The following is a 19,620-nucleotide window of genomic DNA, read 5'->3' on the forward strand; positions in this document are numbered from 1 at the left end:
TAATGATTACATCCAGACAAAAGTAAACAAGTCTTCATCAACACTCTCCAAATGCAACACATAATCTTTACCACTGTACAAAAGAATTTGTAATGAAATACTGTAAGAGCGAGCCTGAGTATAGAGACTCAAAACTATAGGGGAATGAATAGTTAAAGTCAATAAAAAAAAACACAACTAACACTCCTGGTAATTGCTGAAAGCACTTGCGAATACGAGTACATTGGCAGGGCTTGGAGGCAGGATTTCCCTGTTTGAGTCCCCAATGATTACACACTTGCTTCAGAATGGCATGCCAAATTCGTGCGCCCAAAGCGGCCCAACCAAATCATTCCCAAGATTTGAATGAAGTTTGACATTTTGAATACTTTGGAGTGACTGTGCCGAAAGACGCAGGGAAAGAATGCTGCATCGCGGTGCCACGTTTTACATCATATATTATCTCAAAGAAGGACAGTCATTCCAAACATGTTGAAGCGACATGAATCTGGAACTGAGAAACATTTCCAATTTTGTCAGAAAATACTTTAAATGCTCTTGACTCTCGGTAGAATTTGTACACAACCAAAGAAGTGTCATCTGGGAGCATTCTTTCCAGATGCAGTTCTTGGCCTGTCTGAAAGCAAATCTGTTTTGGTTGACCGAGTCAACGCTCCTTATACTACAGGGTGAGTAAAAAAACAACGCATATTTTGATCAAAGATTCAAAGTCAATTTTCTCACAAATAGAATATGGGTGGCCAAATTATTTTACCAGAATTATGTCACGGCTAATCTGAAGAAAAAAAATCGTTCAAATTTCATTAGCTGTGACATAATTCTTGTAAAAAAAATGTTGGCCGACCTACATCCATTTCTGAGAAAATTGACTTTTTTAAAAATTTTTTACTCACATTGTATATATGCATGTATATTGGTGTGAATCTAGAACGCCAGTGTGAAAGGGGTGAACAACTTAAGCCCTTGAAGTAGGTATGGTGAATACTTGATTGTTGTTTATAGTACAGTGGAACGTCGCTATACCGAACACCGCTATACCGAACATTCGGCTGTACCGAACATCATCCTGATGGCTCCCGATTTTTGTGTACAAAACGTACCGAACATTGTTGTTGAAAAATGTCAACAGATGAGCGACAAGTGGCTATTATCTCCCCAAGGAATAGAAGGGGAAAGCCACCCATTGATGAAGGTAGTAAACCAAAAAACTGTGTAACTACATTTGTCAATAGTCGGCACGTGTTCAAAGTTGTCTTTCGGTAACTACCAGGGCGTGCAGGGTGAAGTTATGAAGGGGGCTATTTATTGAAAAGCGAGTACCGCAGCACCAGCAGCTAAAAATCGCTATAGCGAATGATCGCTATTACGAACAATATCTGTGGATCCTGCAAGGTTCCTTATAGCCGCGTTCCACTGTATTAATTATGCAGTAATATACACAACCCTCTAGCATATTGCTTGGCACATAATAAGCAGCATTTCTTACACTGTAAAGTAGAATTTAATCAAAATCAATTTACAAGTCCAGTCGCAAGTCCAGTCATCATGGTCACTGACAAAGGAGTGGCTTTCTTACAATTCAGGTAAATTGTTTGTGACTTGACTTGTGATTGACTTGCGTCTCGTCAGAACTTGATTAATTACCAACTCTAGAATGTACTAGAATGTTCTAAGCATTTAAACTTTGCTCATTATGTTAACTTCATTTTGAAAAAAGCATAATTAAAAAAAACAAAAACAATTTCAGCTATTCGCCATGTATCTAAAGTGCCAAATTTCTTTAACATACACTATAACTACACTCATGTACATTTTTTTAACATACACTACATTCATGTAAATTTTTTCAAGGTTCATAAATTTCAAATACAGTTTAAGCATTAATATGAAGTGATTATCTAACTATAAGCTTTGTTAATAAAGTCTGCTTTTAATTGAAAGCGAAGCATGGAGGTTTGAAGCTTGCAAGCCAGCGACCTTGGGTAACCTATGACCTCATGACCTGACCCGCTGCCCCTTGACCTCTGAGCCTCAGTTTTAAGGACCTGAAGTTCACGAAAAGGGATAAATAATGAAGGATCTTCGATTAGATTAAAAAAAAAAAGATATTTATTTTTGGGGGGCTTGTTTTTGATGTTTTTTAATATGAGCTCAAAATGAAATTCTTAACCACAACGCTTTTACATCACTCTTAATGTTGGCCAATCAGCATTAGGGTCTTATTGGTCATATTGGTCATTGTCAATGAGGCCATAGATTCTCCAACGTTATTGGTTCACTCGTAGTATTGCAGCCAATGGTAGCATGTTTAAGACAAGAAAAGAAAAAAACCGCACTTACACTTTCATGCAATCCCTATTGATTTGAGTGTGACAACTGCAGAATCGCCCAATTAGTGGCTTTTTTTGGGAATTATTCGTTCAAATATCAGCATATCTAGTTCTAAAAATTGTCCACACTGGGCTGAAATGGTATATCCCAACCACCAAACCCCCCTCCCCGCATAAACAACTTTTTAAAAAAAAAGTGAAAACAACCTAAGACACTTTTAAATAGTCAAGTTTCTGAAATACTCCCTCCACCACAAAGAAAAAGATTTCCCATGCATAAAAAAAATAAAAATAAAAGGAAACAAAACATAACAAAAACAAACAAGCAAACAAACAAATAAAAACTGATTTGGCTCCTCCAGGCAGCGGATGTGCTCAAGTAGCTTCCAGAAATCAACAAAATAAGCCCAATGGTATACAAATACTGAATGTTTGTGACAGATTCGGTGACAGATGAAATGTTCCATTCCACTCGGCTTCGCCTCGTGGAATGGAACATGAAATTATTCTTACCATTGCACGAACGTGAAACATTCATTATTTGTTTTATATAACGCCTGAATAAATCCTTGTCATCTGATTGGTTGAATTTTAATAGCCAATTAATCAGGCTAAAAACTGTTTAAAAGTTTGACAAGGTTATCATATTTAATTTATGGAAACTGTTCAACAGGTTTTGAGAACTATCATAGTCAATATAGCTTGATTTAAAACAGTGACACCACCGGCAGCAGTGACACAGTGCAATGGAAGTTCTATTCAGTGTGCAATGGAACTTCCATTGCACTGTGCGCCGCGCCGCGCGCGTTGGGACGAATAATTCAATGACATGTGATCAACGATCCACCAATCAGATGACGGGGATTTATTCAGGTGTTGTATAATAACTAATGTCTCATGCATGCTTAACTAATCTAAAAAAGCTGACAGTATGGCAAACAATGGGGAAGATTTGAAAACGTTAAAGGGCCCATGCAATGTAATTTTTCTTACTGCAATCCTTGAAAATGCACCTTTGTGACACATTTAACCTTGTTTTCAATTTTCGTCCTGCCATTTTCAAGGGTATTTTTGGCCCTTTTGTTTTTGAAGTTAATGCAAATGTTCTTATTCATTAGCAAAACTGTGATGTCATTCCAGCAGAAACCTCAATTATACAGCTAGTTCAGGAGAAAAATTTGCTACAATTTTGGATATCTTGCTGTCGTAAATTGTTGGTGATTCGTTGTTGTGTCGGTACATGGCAGTAAGCCAGCCAACGAGCAACCTTTGATCAAAAATGTTTTCAATAAGCACATTTTGGGTTCACAATTTAACTCTTTCAGTGCCAAAGTCGTACATGTACGAGGTATATTTGTTAGTTCGAAATCGCCAAACCTTGTACATGTACGAGGTAGAGTAAGTATGTTATCACAAGGGGGCGTTCTCGCTCTTTCTTATAATATCATTTTCATTCAGTTACGACCTGCATTTATTTGTTTCATTCGAGTTCTTGCGAGAGGCCGCAGCACTGACACTCGTATTTTCTGCAAAAAGTGCGGAATTCCCCTGTGTTCAGGCCAGTGTTTCAGGGTGTATCACTACGCTTGTGACTACTATTGACTTTCCAATATACCAAGGACATACCAGAGAGCAACAACAACAAATTTAGTGAGTAAAACTTATTTCCTTTTTTTTCTACAGAAATTTAAACAATTAACAAAAACGCTCGAAGTTGGGCACTTTTAATAGGGTTAAACTTTTCAAATTTCGCGGGCACTGATAGAGTTAAACAGAAAACCCCTTTACTGAACAGTGTCTTCCTGAAATGACATCACAGTAGTAGTGCCCTCTGGAACTTATACGAAAAAGAATGGAACATTTTAAATGCACTTTTCAATCAAATTAAACCCCCAAAAAAGGATGTCAATTAGTTTTCATATATTCAAGAGAAAGTTGCACAAAATGTGTTCCTGAGAAAAATTCACCGCATGGCTCCTTTAAATAGGTGAGTGGACCAAAGAAAATATAAAAATGTCTTGAACAAAAGCGAATTATAACTTAAATGTACACTAAAGATGCTGTAATTGTAGTTGAAATGATGAAGAAAAAAAAAAAACAGACATTAGGCCAAAAAAAAAAAGTCTCCGGTTTCTGGTATGGAGCTGGCCAAAAAGTGGTGCGGCGACGCGGCATTTTTTTTTTTACCTGATTTGTTTTGCCTCAAATGTCGGCTGATGACTGCAAATGGTGCCCAACTAAACTTAGTGCAAATATTATGGGAGTCCAGAGAGGCCACATAAAGCTTATTCTCGATCATAAACCCATCTAAAAACACGTTAAAATTGTGCAGCAGCAGAATTCCAGTCAAACCAGTGAGTTTGGCGGTTTTGAGGCATCATCTTTCATTGACAAAAAAACTTTTTCATTTTGCCGACGCGCGCATGGCTACGGCGACGCGCGCGCATACCAGAAACAGGAGACTTTTTGGGGGGGGGGGCCTTATCCAAATTACTTGGCTGCGGCTTATGGCTACACATGCATCTATGGGCAGCGGCTGAGACCAATTCCCATAGACGTGCGTTTCCCATAGAAATAGCCACGTCATTTGATGTGAGGAAAGACTAGGACTTACCTGGACACGTCGGACAGCATTCGCCGTCCTTGAGGCTACTGTCCAGACACCGAAGGGCCGGGCACTCCAGACCACACCTGACCAGGCCGTTCAGGCAGGTACACGTGAAGCACGTCTGTAAAGGGTCCTGCCACGTCTCGCCGTCCTGGAACTCTTGGTTAGAGTGGAAGCACTGAGCTGTTTCACGGAAATCAGTGGGGAAATTGTTTAAATACCTGGCCAGGCCTAGATGAGGTAGCATGAATATGCAAATCAAGAACATGCAGATGACGAATATGCAAATAATTGGCCCAGTGTAGTTAAGGATCTCAAAACTCATAAGATTGATGTACCTTCTGGGAATTGTCAATTGGAGGAAACAGGTTAAAAAAACATGGTAGGAAGTTGAAATAAATGGTGTCAAGTCGCCAAACTTGTGTCTTAGGAACCGTGACCATTCAGCCCTGGTATGAAAAGGGCCCCCCGGTACCCCGTTCGGTCCAAAGCCAGTCCGATCTTCAGCCAAGTCTCGTCCGGTACATGGTCCTGTCTGACCAGAAGTTTTGAAGTCAGTCAGGCGCATCAATTTATTGCCCTTCAGCGAACGTCCAGAGCAGAACAATAGCAGACTTACCGGATTAAAGATAAAATCCTTCCATAATGCCTTGGTAATTTACGGTCCCATTGTGCGCGAAACCCCATGGCAGGGGTTTTGATCTGTGCTGACGAAAGTGTTCTATTGTTTCGCGCTGAGAGATGAAAACCACAAGCGGGTTTCTTCTGGGATATATTACGTGTGTCAATACTTGCAAACAATAGACCCCAGGATAGAGGAGTTCCTGATTAGCAACAGGACCAGCTCCTGGGCCGGTAGCTGGGACGGTACGAGAGGACTTCTTGGGAAGGGATGAGCTAACCGGGGGGCCCTTTTCATACCGGGGCTGAATGGTCACGGGCCCTTACAGACATTTGTGACTTGAATGATCCTTTATTTCAACCACAACAGACAAATACTACAAATTTGATGTCACAACATATTCACAGATATATTTAACCGAGTAGAAATGGTTCCAATTATCAAAAATTTGTAGCTCAAATAATTACCTAAATGTTGTAAATTTGCTTTTGAGGATGAACCAGCCTTACGGCAGTTTTTCCAACAGTTTCCAAATCCTACTTTTTTTGTTTGTTTACAGTTAAGATTCACTCCACTGAACAAAGATTTTAGCTGAAGTATATTTACCTCCACATCTTGGACAGCATTCCCCTTGAGTCTGTATGGGGTTGGGACAGAACACAGCTGGGCATGCGACCGTTGGGGTACACGTCATTGCACCGTTGGAACACTCGCACGAAGAGCACTGCTCATCAATTCGCTCGCCGTTCTGGTAAGTACTGCCTTTGTAGGTGCAGGTTGTGGGTACTGGGACTGTTATGGGAGAGTATATCAAGTGATTCGTAATGATTATTTCTTTTGTTTAGTTTTTCTTTGTTTTTGCCTTTTCTTACATAGGGGAGATTTAAAGGTAAACTAGATTATTTTGCAGCTATCCAAAAAGTAACTGACAAAATTATCGTTGAATAGCCTAATTGGTTTAATGACAGTAAACTCCCTGTGAAATTATCCTTTCTGGCATGCTGTCATTTTGAAGAAAACAATAAAAGAAGGTCATTTCCAAAGATGCGCGTCAAGTGATGCAGTTTTTTGAAATTTCTGTAAAAACTTGGTTTGTAATTCAGTGAATCTGTGAACGGTTGCGCACAAGCCTTGACACAATGCAACGCGCGGTTGCTATTATTTGTCGGTTCGGTGAGCAACATCGCGTAGCTGCAACCGGCTGAATGAGAACGCGTCCCGGATGCTGATTTCCGGCCAAATTTAAAACGTGACTTAACTACTTTTGAATTGAAATCAAGCACCCATCTTTAGATTTGGAGCACTTTTGTTACTTCTTTTGGCAAAACAGTGCACCAATGACGAACGATCTACCTTAAAAACATTTGCTGTGGATTTCACAGGCTTTTGGGACCAAATGCGAAGAAATAAAAGTATGTACCTAGGCTCACAGGGACACCACCATTGCTGCAAACTGAAAAACTATCTAAATTCAATCTTGGGCAAAGACGAAGGAAATGAGTAATAGAGAAGAGGACACTTCATTTATTTTCTTTAAGTTACTTTTTGGCGAGAGGTTGACTTGTACTCACCATCATCACATGTCGGGCAGCACTGTCCCGGTATAACGGTGGGGTTCTGGCACTCTGGTTCTGGGCACCTGATGTGCTCGCAGCAGATGGCTGAATCGTCACAGAAGCAGTCCACGCAGATGTCGTCTGCCTTGATCCACCTGTCGCCATGGCTGTACATGCCGGCCTTGTCCATGCACGCACGGAAATCATCTGAAAAGATTGTCAAAAAAGTGGCTGGGGATAAGTAACTTTTCACGGTGGAGTCTATGAGTTATGCTTAGAATCTCTCAGGTCTGCTGTATTTTTCAAAAATCTAATCATCAAATTTTGATATTTGATATGCAATCAAATATCAAAATTTGATGATTAGATTTTTGAAAAATACAGCAGACCGGAGAGATTCTAAGCATAACTCATGCTTCTAAGCATAACTCAGGCACACATGCTTGAAGAGTGCTTATTAGTACCCCCTCAATCGTAAGAAAGGGAGAGTTGGGGGAGACCACTGGAAGAGATATTTGAATGCATTGCTGACGACGCCTGACACCCACGTGAAGATGCTATGTGTTTTTTTTTGCACAGGATTATATACGCACATCTACGCAAATGCGGTGTGTCATGTTCACTGGGCTTTTGAAAGTGGTGAAAAAAAAGCGCCCTTTTTTTATGTTCGAGCACGTCTGGATTTGTTTCATCTTGTTAACAGCGCCTTTGACTGTCGCAGCGGCGTGACTGCACTTGCCAGGGATCCAGGGACGTAGTTGAGTCAATCACAAGTCCATCACAAGTCCAGTCACAAGGAGGAATGGACCAACAATAACAAAGGAATGCCTTTGTCAAAGTCCAAGCTCATCTGAATAGCCTGTGAGTTGAGATGGAACTGGAGGATTTGTGATGGAATTGCAGGGACTTGTGATGGACTGGACTACATCCCTGCAGGGATTAGGACTGACCGTATCAAAGGGACACTGGGTCCTGGAACAGCCCAATTGGGCTACAAAACGCGCTTTGAACGAAATGATGTTTATCGGAAAGAACATTTAAAAGTAGGATATAAACATCCACACAACTATCCTTTAACAATTGGGCTTTTTTTGTGTTATTCCTGTATTATACGTGCGAGAACGAATTTCGGGGTCCACTTTGGCAACCCAAAAAAGTCGAGCTGTTTGGGTGCTAGGTGTGATTTCATTCGTAAAGTGTTCGCCTTTTGCGGACGTCGCAGAAAATATATTTTGTGCATTGGGGATTGGTCACCGCTGTTCCCGAGACAAACATGCATATCATTGTACAAACAGGGAACGACGGGAAAAACGTATTCGCGCTCCGTCGTGTCCGATGTAAACAAACAGGTTTTTTTTTCCCTTTCTCGGGAACGGTAAGACATTAGGTTGGTTTCCTTTCAACCAGATGTTTCAAATAGGATAAGTAAACAATCCAAACCATGAAATTTTCGGGGATTTCAGGATCTAGTGCCCCTTTAAGGGATCAACATCCCAATCTAGTCTGGGTGCCAGACTTAAGACCAACTGACTAATTCTGTACCTGGACATTCTGGACAGCAGCGTCCGGGGACCGTGATATGGTCAGTGGAGCATGGGCCGGCAGCGCAATCCTCAATGGCACAGACCACCATGCCGTCGCTGCACTCGCAGTGCTCGCAGTCCGACGCGTCCCATGTATCGCCGCTCTGATACAGCTTATTCTGGTACTCGCAAACTCCCTCTGTAGGATCAAACAGAGCAAAAAACAAATTACACAAATAATCGCTGTGGTATGGTCAAACTATACTATGGGGAGTTAAAACTAAAACTATGGGGAGTCAGGTTGGTGTAGCGGTACTTTCCTCGCCTTCCACCGCTGTGACCCGGGTTCGAATCCCGCCCGGGCCAATATGTGGATTGGGTTTTCAGTCCCTGCCGGTACCTGATCCTGTGGGTTTTCCCCAGAATATCTTCTGGGCTTTTCCTCCCACCTCTAAAACTGTAATTGCTTCTCAATGTCTTCTTTCTAAGTTGGTGTGATGTTTCCCCTGGGATGCTTTACCGACTATAACATACAGATACAGACCTAGCCGCTGAAGATGACCCGTGGACACTTTTTTTTTCAGAGGCGGAAACACCTTTAAGTACAAGCTGGTTCCCAACACACTCTGATAAACTGCAAATGAAATCCCAAATGCAGGTTACCAGTGAATGCTGGTTCCTGATACACACTAATGCATTTTGAATGAAAACCCTCACGAAAGGGGTACCAGTTACTTAACCGATAACTGGTTCCCAACACACCGATGCATCATGAATGAAATCTCCCCAGGACAGGGTACCAGTCATTCTACCTGGTTGCCTTGATACATATCACAACTGAAAATCCTCATATCAGGGTACCAGTTATACCTATATAGCTGCTTCCCGGTAACTAATCTTTGAATGACAACCCCCCATGACGGGGAGCCAGTTACCATACCTATACAGGACGGGCAGCATTCTCCATCCACTATGATAGGGGCAGCGCACTCCACCGGTGGGCAGGGTTCTCCTGGCTGTCCGCAGGTGACTTCACCCGTGTTGCAAACACACTTCAGACAATTGTCGGCGGGATCCTCGAAGGTCTCAGTGTTGCGGTAGACCACACCGTCCAATGTGCAGTCACCCTCGCCTACTGGGACTGTTAAAAGTTAAAAAAAGAAAACAAATATCGATTCAAGTTAACCGTCAAGATGTAAATTGTAATACAGGGTGAGTAAAAAAAAAAAACGAAACCTAAATGTCGGGTCCATTGTTTTAGTGAAGTTCTGCATGTAGCGCTTTCAGAATTTAGGATATGAAAGCCCACTTCATAAGCTTTCTTTGAGTGTAAGATTTATTCAAATCACTCATAAACTTTTCAAGTTACGGCATTTTAAACACAACCACCGTTTAAAAGTTCTGTCCACGGATCACAAAAAAAAGGTGTGCGTTCTTTCAGCGAAACGAAAACAATTCATACATATCCCTATGTGATTTGTTTACGTTTTGCTGAAAGAACACTTACCTTCTTGTGATCCGAGGACAGAACTTTTAAATTTTGTGTTTAAAATTTTGTAACTTAAAGTGCATAAGTGATTTGAATGATTCTTGTACTAAAAGAAAGCTTATGAATCAAGCTTTCTTATCCTAGATTTTGAAGGTGCTACATGCAGAACTTCACTAAAACAATGGTCACAACATTTGCGTTTCATTTCTTTTTTTTACTCACCCTTTTCTGTCCAAAACGTTGAGTTTCCCCCACTTCTTTTCTGAACCTCACAAACTCACAAAAGAATATTTGTCACATGGTGCTAGCGTAAATCTTTGTCTTATTGTATACCTTCACTATGCAAACCTTCAAATGTCATAGAGATGTGTTGGTGAATAGCAAATATTACAAGTGCTGGGAATAATATCCCGATACGAATTGCTGGGAAGTCGTGTATTCTGGTTCAATCTTGCTGATTTTCAAGCACACAGGACTTACTTGGGCACTCGGCGCAGCACTCTCCCTCTCGCTTGACGCTCTTGACGCAGTCCAGAGCCGGGCAGACCTCCTCGTTGCATTCCAAGAGGCCGTCGCTGCACGTGCAGGTGTTGCAGTTGTCCAGCTTCAATGTCTCGCCGTGGTTGATGCGGCGGTTGCGGCTGATGTCGCAGCCGTCAAAGTTGTCAGCTGCGTGCCGGTGGGAAAGAGGGAAAATGTTAGCATTTGAGCTTCAGGGCCGTCTGATCGATCTGTTAATTTCAAAGGCCCTGTGATCTATCCGTTAATTTCAAAGGCCCACGGGGTTCCAATTTCTTTGAATATTTTATCATTGCCTTTTTGGTTACAGTTTAGACGGCTAGTTGATTTTTTGGGGGGAGGGTTTTTTTTTAACCTAATGCCTGATTCAGATTGCAGTTCCAGTGTTGTGCCCAACAAACTTATTCCATGATTCGAGTCAAATTAGATGTTTTATGAGTCCAAAATCAAATGTTCAGACGTTTGGACCAACTTCAGAGTCTTGGAAAGCAGCCTTAATTTACAAAGTGGCTCTAATAGCTTGAAGCCAAAATAATTTAAATTAAACCAAAACAATGACCACTAATAAAAACAAATATTCAAACAACTTGTAAGCTAAGCAAATTTTTGTGGTGCTAAGATTTTTTTGTGTGCTTAGCCATGAAATCAGCTTAATATGGTTTACTAAAGAAAAAAGAAGGCTGCAGGTTACCTGTGACAAAATTATGCACCCTTTATTATATTGTTCCTTAATTTTACCTTATATTTCTCATTGTTTCTCATTGTAATATTTTATGGGCTAATGGATTTTCAAGTAATTTCAAGTAATATGGTTCATTTACAAAAGAAGGCTATCCGTGTAATTTCCAATAGTCATTTTAGAGCAAGCACCAACCCTTTATTCAAAAATTACAATCTCCTTCCTATCAATTAAGTCAACTTTTTTCAGCAACTGGTATTTATTTATGTACATTCCTTTAATCAACTTCCCCAACACTGTTAATATGGTTCAACCAAATTATAATGAACACAGCTATAGCTATAATGTGCCTATTTCCAAGTTCAGGACATCTGTCTTCAAACACAGCATTAGCCACTCGGGGCCACTTTACTGGAATGGATTCCCTTTAAGTAACGGAACAGCCAGAGCCTATTCAGTTTTTAACGTAATCTTAAGTCTTACCTTCTTCAAAAGTGATTTTATATTTATTCTTTACTTTTAAATCCATCCTTTAATACTTCTGTTATTTTTGGCAGTTGGACCAACCACTGCAATTGTGTTTGTACTTATTTTGTTTCTTTAATATGTACCGTTTGTGCTTTGTCAACTTAGTCTTTATTGTAGCGTTTGTAATCGTACGGGCACTTCCTAATACAAGCTGTGCTTCTCTGGTTGTGCCTCCAATTCAGATTCTTCTTATATTTATTTATATATTCCCATCGATTGTTGGAATGGGAAACAAATTTTGATGAAACTGAAACTGAAATGAAATTTCCCGAGTCTGAAAATTCCTGACACTTACTAGGACATACTGGGCAGCAGATGCCGGAAACTGACTGCGGGTCGTTACATGTCGGCTCAGTGTCGCACGTGATTGGACGGCACTGTGTCATGCCCGCGTCACATGTGCATTCCTCGCAGTTAGTCGGGCGCCAGAATTCTCCCGGGTTGCGCGTCGTGCCGTCGCCTTCTTTGCACTTCTTATAGTCAGCTGGGAACACAAAACATGATACCCACAATGATTTCAATGCCGAGTGTTGATTGGTTAGGTGAAACAAACAAAACATTCTGGACACTGATTGGTCAAACAAAATGTTGTTTTTCCAGTGAAAAATGGGAATTCTAAAGTGTTGTACATCATCAACGTGATAATTCGGTATTTTTTCTTTAGAAAATCACATCAAATAGTCATTTATTTTTTGGAAAAAGAATCAATTGTATGGAAATTAATAAATAGACATGTAAACAAAATATGTGATGCGATCACGCTAAATGAGTCGTTTGTCGACCCCTGGTCAATTTTTGTTGTTTTTACAGATTTGAAAAGGGCACAATCTCAGCATTACTGCTGTGAAAACCGCATGCTGGCACCATCTTCAGTTAAAAAATTATGGAAGTCGGAACACCAAGAGATGTGATGAAGTGATGTGATGAGGTGGCCATATTCTGGCCTGAATCGTCAAATGAACATTTCCAACAAATGACTTATTAAGCCTGATCGCATCACACATTATGTTTCAACGATCATTTCTGTAATTTTAAGGAGATGATCTTACTTGTACATCTCGGGCAGCATTCGCCAGCCGGTTTGTAGGTGGTGCAATCCAGCGTATCGCAGGTCTCTATCTGGCACTGAATCAGGCCGCTTCTGCAGGTACATGTGGAGCACGGCGTTGGCTGCCAGGTGTCACCCTCTTTGCGTGTGGAGGTGCAGTACTGGAGGGGCTTAATGACTGAAAACAAAAGTGACATTAAAAAAAAAAAAAAATCATTTACTCAGAAGTTCATCACAACAGTTTGATTTTCAATTTTGATTTAAACTTCTGCGTTCTACTCCCACCAAAGACGTTTGTTACGAGCAATGCACACCCAGTGACGTCTGAGGAAAATTTCACAAATTTGCTTAGGAACTGAACCCAGGACCTCTTGCTTACTGGTGCCGACATCTTACCCACCTGACTACCAAGCTTAACCCATTCGCACATGTACATCATTGCATTGCAAACAACGAAAACAAAGAAAGTCCTTACTCCTTGGAGGGGTCATCATTTTGAATCTTGTCGTCTTATGATGACGTCATTTATTTAGCTACATGGTGATACCTTGTTTGCTACCAAAGACTGTAAATTGTCCAAGACTGACAACGGTTTATGAAAAAGGATGCAGGTTGAAAAGTTGCAAATTTATAGATTAAGCGAGGAGAAATTGCTAAGCCTAAACACACACACATGTAATTGGCTCCCATCGACAGCACAGTGCAGGTAATTCAATTTCGCCTGCTCCCATGCGCACAAGCACTGTGCAATCGATATATCCTGCTGTTTGTTTCAAGGAATGTAACATTGTCACGCAGCCATTTCCACTTCCACTAAATCTGCAACTTTTCAAACTGCATCATTTTTCATAAACCTTTGTCAATGTCGGACGATTTACAGTCTTTGGTATCAAAATGTAGCTAACAACATTTCCTAAAGGTCTATATAGATGACGTCATCATAAGACGATCAGATTCAAAATAATGACCCCTCCAATGAGTGTGGACTTTCTTTTTTTGCGGTGTTTATTTAGTCACTGAAGAATCAATGAAAGGCAGGGCGGTTTCGGGCACTACAGTGACTAAAATTGTAAGTTAAAATTTGCTCTCTTTTATTTTTTTTATTGGCAGCTTCATAAAATCTGGTTTAGGAAAATCAAGGGAACGACAGATTGGGAAGCACACTTCGCGACAAGTCTGCGAACAAAATTTTTAAAAATGTCATATTCTTACTGGCAGTTGGATCGCACGTCATGCAGCACTGTCCTTCCACTGGTGCTGGATTGTCACAGTCCAGTGCAGGACAGTCCTTGGATGTACATCTGACACCACCCAGCTCGGTGCATTCACACTCCGTGCACGGATCTGGATTCCACTTCTCTCTAGGCATGTAGGTGTTGCCTTCTGCGTCTGAGCAGGCATTGTCTGGATCTGCAAGGGAGTAAGCAGAGAAAAGATATCTGGTAAGCAGAGAAGAGATATCTGGTAAGCAGAGAAGAGATATCTGGTAAGCAGAGAAGATATATCTGGTAAGCAGAGAAGAGATATCTGGTAGGCAGAGAAGAGATATCTGGTAAGTAGAGAAGAGATATCTAGTAGGCAGAGAAGAGATATCTAGTAAGCAGAGAAGAGATATCTGGTAAACAGACAAGAGATACCTAGTAAGCAGAGAAGAGATATCTAGTAAGCAGCGAAGAGATATCTAGTAGGCAGAGAAGAGATATCTAGTAAGCAGAGAAAAGATATCTGGTAAGCAGACAAGAGATACCTAGTAAGCAGACAAGAGATATCTAGTAAGCAGAGAAGAGATATCTAGTAGGCAGAGAAGAGATATCTAGTTAGCAGAGAAGAGATATCTGGTAAGCAGACAAGAGATACCTAGTAAGCAGAGAAGAGATATCTAGTAAGCAGAGAAGAGATATCTAGTAGGCAGAGAAGAGATATCTAGTAAGCAGAGAAAAGATATCTGGTAAGCAGACAAGAGATACCTAGTAAGCAGACAAGAGATATCTAGTAAGCAGAGAAGAGATATCTAGTAGGCAGAGAAGAGATATCTAGTAAGCAGAGAAGAGATATCTGGTAAGCAGACAAGAGATACCTAGTAAGCAGAGAGGAGATATCTAGTAAGCAGAGACGAGATATCTAGTAAGCAGAGAAGAGATATCTAGTGGCAGAGAAGAGATATCTAGTAAGCAGAGCAGAGATATCTAGTAAGCAGAGAAGAGATATCTAGTAAGCAGAAAAGAGATATCTTATAAGCAGAGGAATTAAAATCAGAGGTCCTCTAAACATAAAAAACATAACAATCACACCACACTTATGTAAGACATTTAAATGAATAAAATGCTGCTGCAAACTGCTAACTGGCTGAAATAACCTGAGCTATACAAATAGTAAAAAAATGAAGACAAGGCCCAATTTAATAGAGCTATAAGGCACAATGAAATTGCTAAGCACACATTTGCGCTTAGAAAAGATTGCCGAGAACCAGTCAGACAGTAAACACTCCATGACTTTTTTGGTTGGTAATCCATTTTTGGTAAGCAACTTATTTACACCCATACTGGAATTTGTATCTTTGTGGAGACATCTCTTTGTTCTCGTGTACTAAAATTTTAGAGTGTGAAAAGCTTGTTTTAAAATGCTCCTCTTTTAACCAGAATTAATTTCCTGGGCTGAAATTCAGACCAAATATCCCTTACATAAAATACTTCAATTTGCGACGGATAAATACACCTTGGAAATTCCTAGTTTTTGAGTAAAATCCATATATCTATTTCATGATAACTTTGTGAAGACATATTCACCTATAGAAATTGCCCTGTGGAGACCTTTACAATCTTTTGTTCCCTATTGTACACACGTCTCCATAAGGTAGTGAATTACAAAACAGTGTATGCATGACAAACTGTGATTCGTGTTGCATCATCATATAACTATTATAACATGCATTTTGGAAAATCAGGCTGCGTCCAACTAAACTGACATACAACTCGGAAAACCTACGGGAGGTAGATTCAGATGCTTCCTATAGGTCTATGTTTGTAACTGCCGGCTGAAGCCAAGTGATTTTCAAAACGACTAGCTTCGGCTTCGTCTTCGGTTTAATGACATTTTAGGCCCCCGACTTCGGAGAATTAAGCTACATTTTGATGCCTGTATGCTTTATGAACATTCAATCGGTTGATATGAAGGAAAAAGTTGGAATATTTTTGTTCAGTTTGCCTCTCAGTGATTTAGAAGAAGTAGACAAAGCCGAAGCTGAAGCCGAAGCAAAGGTTTCGAAAACCCCCTCAGTTTCATTCCATCCCTACTGCATGACCTAATGAATGACCTGGGAGTGACCCCGTATGACCTTTGCAATTATCACTGACCTGGTGGGCATTTGCGGCAGCATTCTTCAGGCACGCGTTTGAGCGGCTGGTCGCAGGGCAGGGCGGGACAGGTCTCCTTGTCGCAGCGTAGGTTGCCGTTGTCGCACGTGCAGACCTTGCACGGGTTCCGCTGCCATATCTCGCCGTGGCGCATCTTGCGGCCGGACTTCGTGGTGCAGCCCTTGGACACGCGATCCCCTGGACAGACGAGACATAAGGGAAAAAACTTGTCAATATGAAGTGAGCCCTCTTTGGGATAACAATGTCAGGGGATTTCAAAACTTGGGCTATGTTTACAGCTGTGGTTTCATCTCAGTCTTAAGTATAATTAAAGAGCCTCTTAAAGTTAACGGACACCTTTCGCAAAATGTGTTTTTCACGATTTAAGGAACAACAATACAATATATATGAAGCAGGGTATAAAAAAAACTAAACCTGTTGAATTTTACTCTCGGTAGATATTTTTGAGAAAAAAAAAATTGGTTGTGCACTGAACAGTGAATCCCTTATATTGTAGTAAAATATCTTGCTCAAGGGCACAAGGACGGACCCCACTTACCAGGGCAGGTGTCGCAGCACTTGCCCTCCTGGCTGAGAGGCTCGGCGCAGTCCAGCGCCTTGCACAGCTCAGTGTCGCACGTAATGACACTATTGTCGCAGTAGCACGTGGTGCAGTTGCTGTATTTGAGGCTAGTGCCGTGGTCGAACTCCCTGCCGTCGTCAAATGTGCACGATTTCAGTTGGTCTGTGAGAAGCAAGGTCGAAAACCAGGGATTACAACCACGATACCGGAACATTTTCAACGTTGGTTTTTCAAAGTTATGGACTCTGCACACGAACAGTAGACAGCATTTTTGTGACTACTTGTTTAGATTACACTTGACATGCTTGTATTCCATTTGTCCATTTGTCGTTGGCGCAGCAAAGAAATCAAACACTGGATTTGACTTTTGAATGTCATAACAGCAAGAGATAGTTGGACACCCAAGTATTACTTACAATGTCCAAAACCTTTTAATTTTTGGTCATTCTATAAATTTGGGGTCCAATAGTTTTTGGTGTCCTGGTTACATCTGACATGAGATTTTGTAATTTCAGAACACATTCTTTAATGCCTTCTACCTCCAAGAGTGATTATGTAATGCGAATTACCTGCTAAACAAATAAACAATAGTTTGAAGTCAATTTCAATTATATTTGCATGTCAAATTACACACAGGTCAGGTGTGACACGGACATCAAAATGTCACACTTTTGTGCTCAAATTTGTATCCTTGTGGAGACACGCACACAATAGGGAACAAAACATTGTAAAGGTCTCCACAAGGCAATTTCTATAGATGAATAGGTCTCCACAAGGTTTTCACGAAATAGATATATGGATTTTACTCAAAAACAAGGAATTTCCAAGGTGGGTTGATCTTTCGCAAATGGAAGAGTTTTAGTAAAGGGATATTAAGTCCGAATTTCAGCCAAGGAAATTAATTCTGGTTAAAATAAGAGCATTTTGAAACTTCACTTTCAAAATTGAAAACTTTACTACAAGAGAACAAAGAAATGTCTCCACAAGGATACAAATTTGAGAGTGTGGTGGACCCCAAATGTTTAGAATGACCCTTTTCGAAGTAAGCAGGCGCGCAACTGGAAATTTAGAAAAAAAACCGAGAAAACTCCAAACCATACAAGACTTTGTACAGTATTTTTCAATTTATAATGGCATTAATGAGAGGTACAAAAATGAGGAAATCAGCGGATTTGAGGAAAAATTTCATGCCTAAGTAAGACTGATGGTAATTGGTTTCATTTTAGCAGGTTCTGAACAAAAAAATTTACAAGGAAATTTAAAATTTATATTTACAAAGAAAAGTCTTGTGAATTGACTTACTCTACATTTAAAACATTGTTTAAAATTTCCGAAAGCAATCAACAACCTCTTTACGATGGACTGTAGTGCTTCATGAAATGGCCTCCCCCCCCCCCCCCCCCCCACCGTTTCCTACCTGGGCATTTCAGGCAGCACTCGCCCTTGACCCTCACAGGGTCGGCGCAGTCCAGCGCAGGGCACTGTGTGTTCTCACAGCTGACTTTGCTGTTCTCACAGCTGCAGGTCTTGCAGGGGCCTTTAGTCCAGGACTCGCCGCTCACGTAGCTCTTGTCCTTGAAGGTGCATGGGGCTGGCGCTGGCTCATCTAAGAAAGAAAGAACATAAATAAATAAGTAAATAAAAGCGAGGTGGTATGACAAAATCAGGCAGAATTGGCCAGAGCTATAAATAAAGTTGCAAAATGACATGGGGTGATTTTTCAGTGATTTTGAGAATTGTTTTTCTGGCAAACCCATAATAGGCAAGGTTATTTGCTTCTGTATGCCTATTGCTAAGGTAATATTGGTGTTTTATAATGACACCTTTTCTAAATAACTTTTTTGCTAAACTCAAACTTGAAAGGCCTATTTCTCAATTTTGACATTTCAAACAGTCTGATTTCAAAATTCAATAACTTCCCTTTGGAAGATCCAATTTCAAAAAGCAAAGCGGCGTTTGAAAGAGCAAGGTCTATATATTTACTTATATTGCAATAACTGAAAATTGACTTCTTGCCTAAAAGTGCCTGATTTTGACATACCATGAAAAAAAAAGTTATAGGAAAAGACGAGCGAAGCTGAGGAATTTAACATTGGCATTGACAGGTAAAAGGGAAAGCGGCAGCTGAATTAATATTAAAAACATCAACCAGGAAGAAAGATGATTCTCACTGTGCGAATCTAACACAGGGGTGCATATCGCCCGATGATTACCGAATAAGAAATTATGGAGCCTGATACCCGTCAGGATTTTTTACGAACTGCAGGACAATTTCAGGGAAGTTGTTCAGAATTCTGCGACAAAAATGACCCAATACAACATGGTCATTGCGGACAATCCTGTCAGTAACTTGTATCCCCGATATTGACTGAGAAGCATTCCTCACCTGGGCAGCGAGGGCAGCATTCGTCGCGTGCCTTGACCGCATTGTCGCACAGGGTCTCTGGGCAGACCGTCATGTCGCACTCCAGCGAGCCGAAGAAGCAGGTGCAGGTAGAGCAAGGGGATTGGCGGAATGTCTCGCCGGTCTGCAGGCGCCGACCGTCCACCGTGCAGCCCATGTCCGGCTCATCTAGGGTCAACCATGGAATAAAAATCATCGTATGTTTTAGGGTTTGACCTTAAAGCTAGAAGCTACTCGAGTTAGAGACTAACATAGGCAGGGAGGGATCGGGTAAAAATATCCTCCTTTTCCAAAATGGGTGTGTTCATGTTCTTACAGTAAAACTTGCAAACAGCTTCCTCATCAACATTTTTTTTTAGTTTTGAAAATTGTTCTCAG

General features: G+C 40.8%; 1 protein-coding gene across 9 annotated transcripts in view; it reads right to left on the reverse strand.

Annotated features, from left to right (window-relative positions):
* Window positions 1–19,620, reverse strand: part of LOC119738081 (zonadhesin-like) — a 90,191-nt gene that overhangs the window by 2,669 nt on the left and 67,902 nt on the right. For 7 of the 9 annotated variants that reach the window (XM_038212811.1, XM_038212810.1, XM_038212812.1 and 4 more), the window contains 13 exons: window positions 19,225–19,410; window positions 18,256–18,444; window positions 16,815–17,000; window positions 16,256–16,453; window positions 14,115–14,312; window positions 12,904–13,080; window positions 12,150–12,338; window positions 10,609–10,797; window positions 9,580–9,780; window positions 8,659–8,838; window positions 7,132–7,323; window positions 6,167–6,352; window positions 4,945–5,121 (listed from right to left, as the gene is read on the reverse strand). In XM_038212811.1, coding sequence (XP_038068739.1) covers window positions 4,945–5,121; window positions 6,167–6,352; window positions 7,132–7,323; window positions 8,659–8,838; window positions 9,580–9,780; window positions 10,609–10,797; window positions 12,150–12,338; window positions 12,904–13,080; window positions 14,115–14,312; window positions 16,256–16,453; window positions 16,815–17,000; window positions 18,256–18,444; window positions 19,225–19,410 — 2,448 coding nt within the window. Of the gene's footprint in view, window positions 1–1,820; window positions 2,046–4,944; window positions 5,122–6,166; window positions 6,353–7,131; window positions 7,324–8,658; window positions 8,839–9,579; window positions 9,781–10,608; window positions 10,798–12,149; window positions 12,339–12,903; window positions 13,081–14,114; window positions 14,313–16,255; window positions 16,454–16,814; window positions 17,001–18,255; window positions 18,445–19,224; window positions 19,411–19,620 lie in introns of those variants that run through there. The other 2 variants (XM_038212813.1, XM_038212815.1) reach the window with 2 other exon arrangements.

Source organism: Patiria miniata, unplaced genomic scaffold (genome assembly GCF_015706575.1).
Source record: "Patiria miniata isolate m_02_andy unplaced genomic scaffold, ASM1570657v1 HiC_scaffold_3, whole genome shotgun sequence".
NCBI classification, from domain to species: Eukaryota; Metazoa; Echinodermata; class Asteroidea; order Valvatida; family Asterinidae; genus Patiria; species Patiria miniata.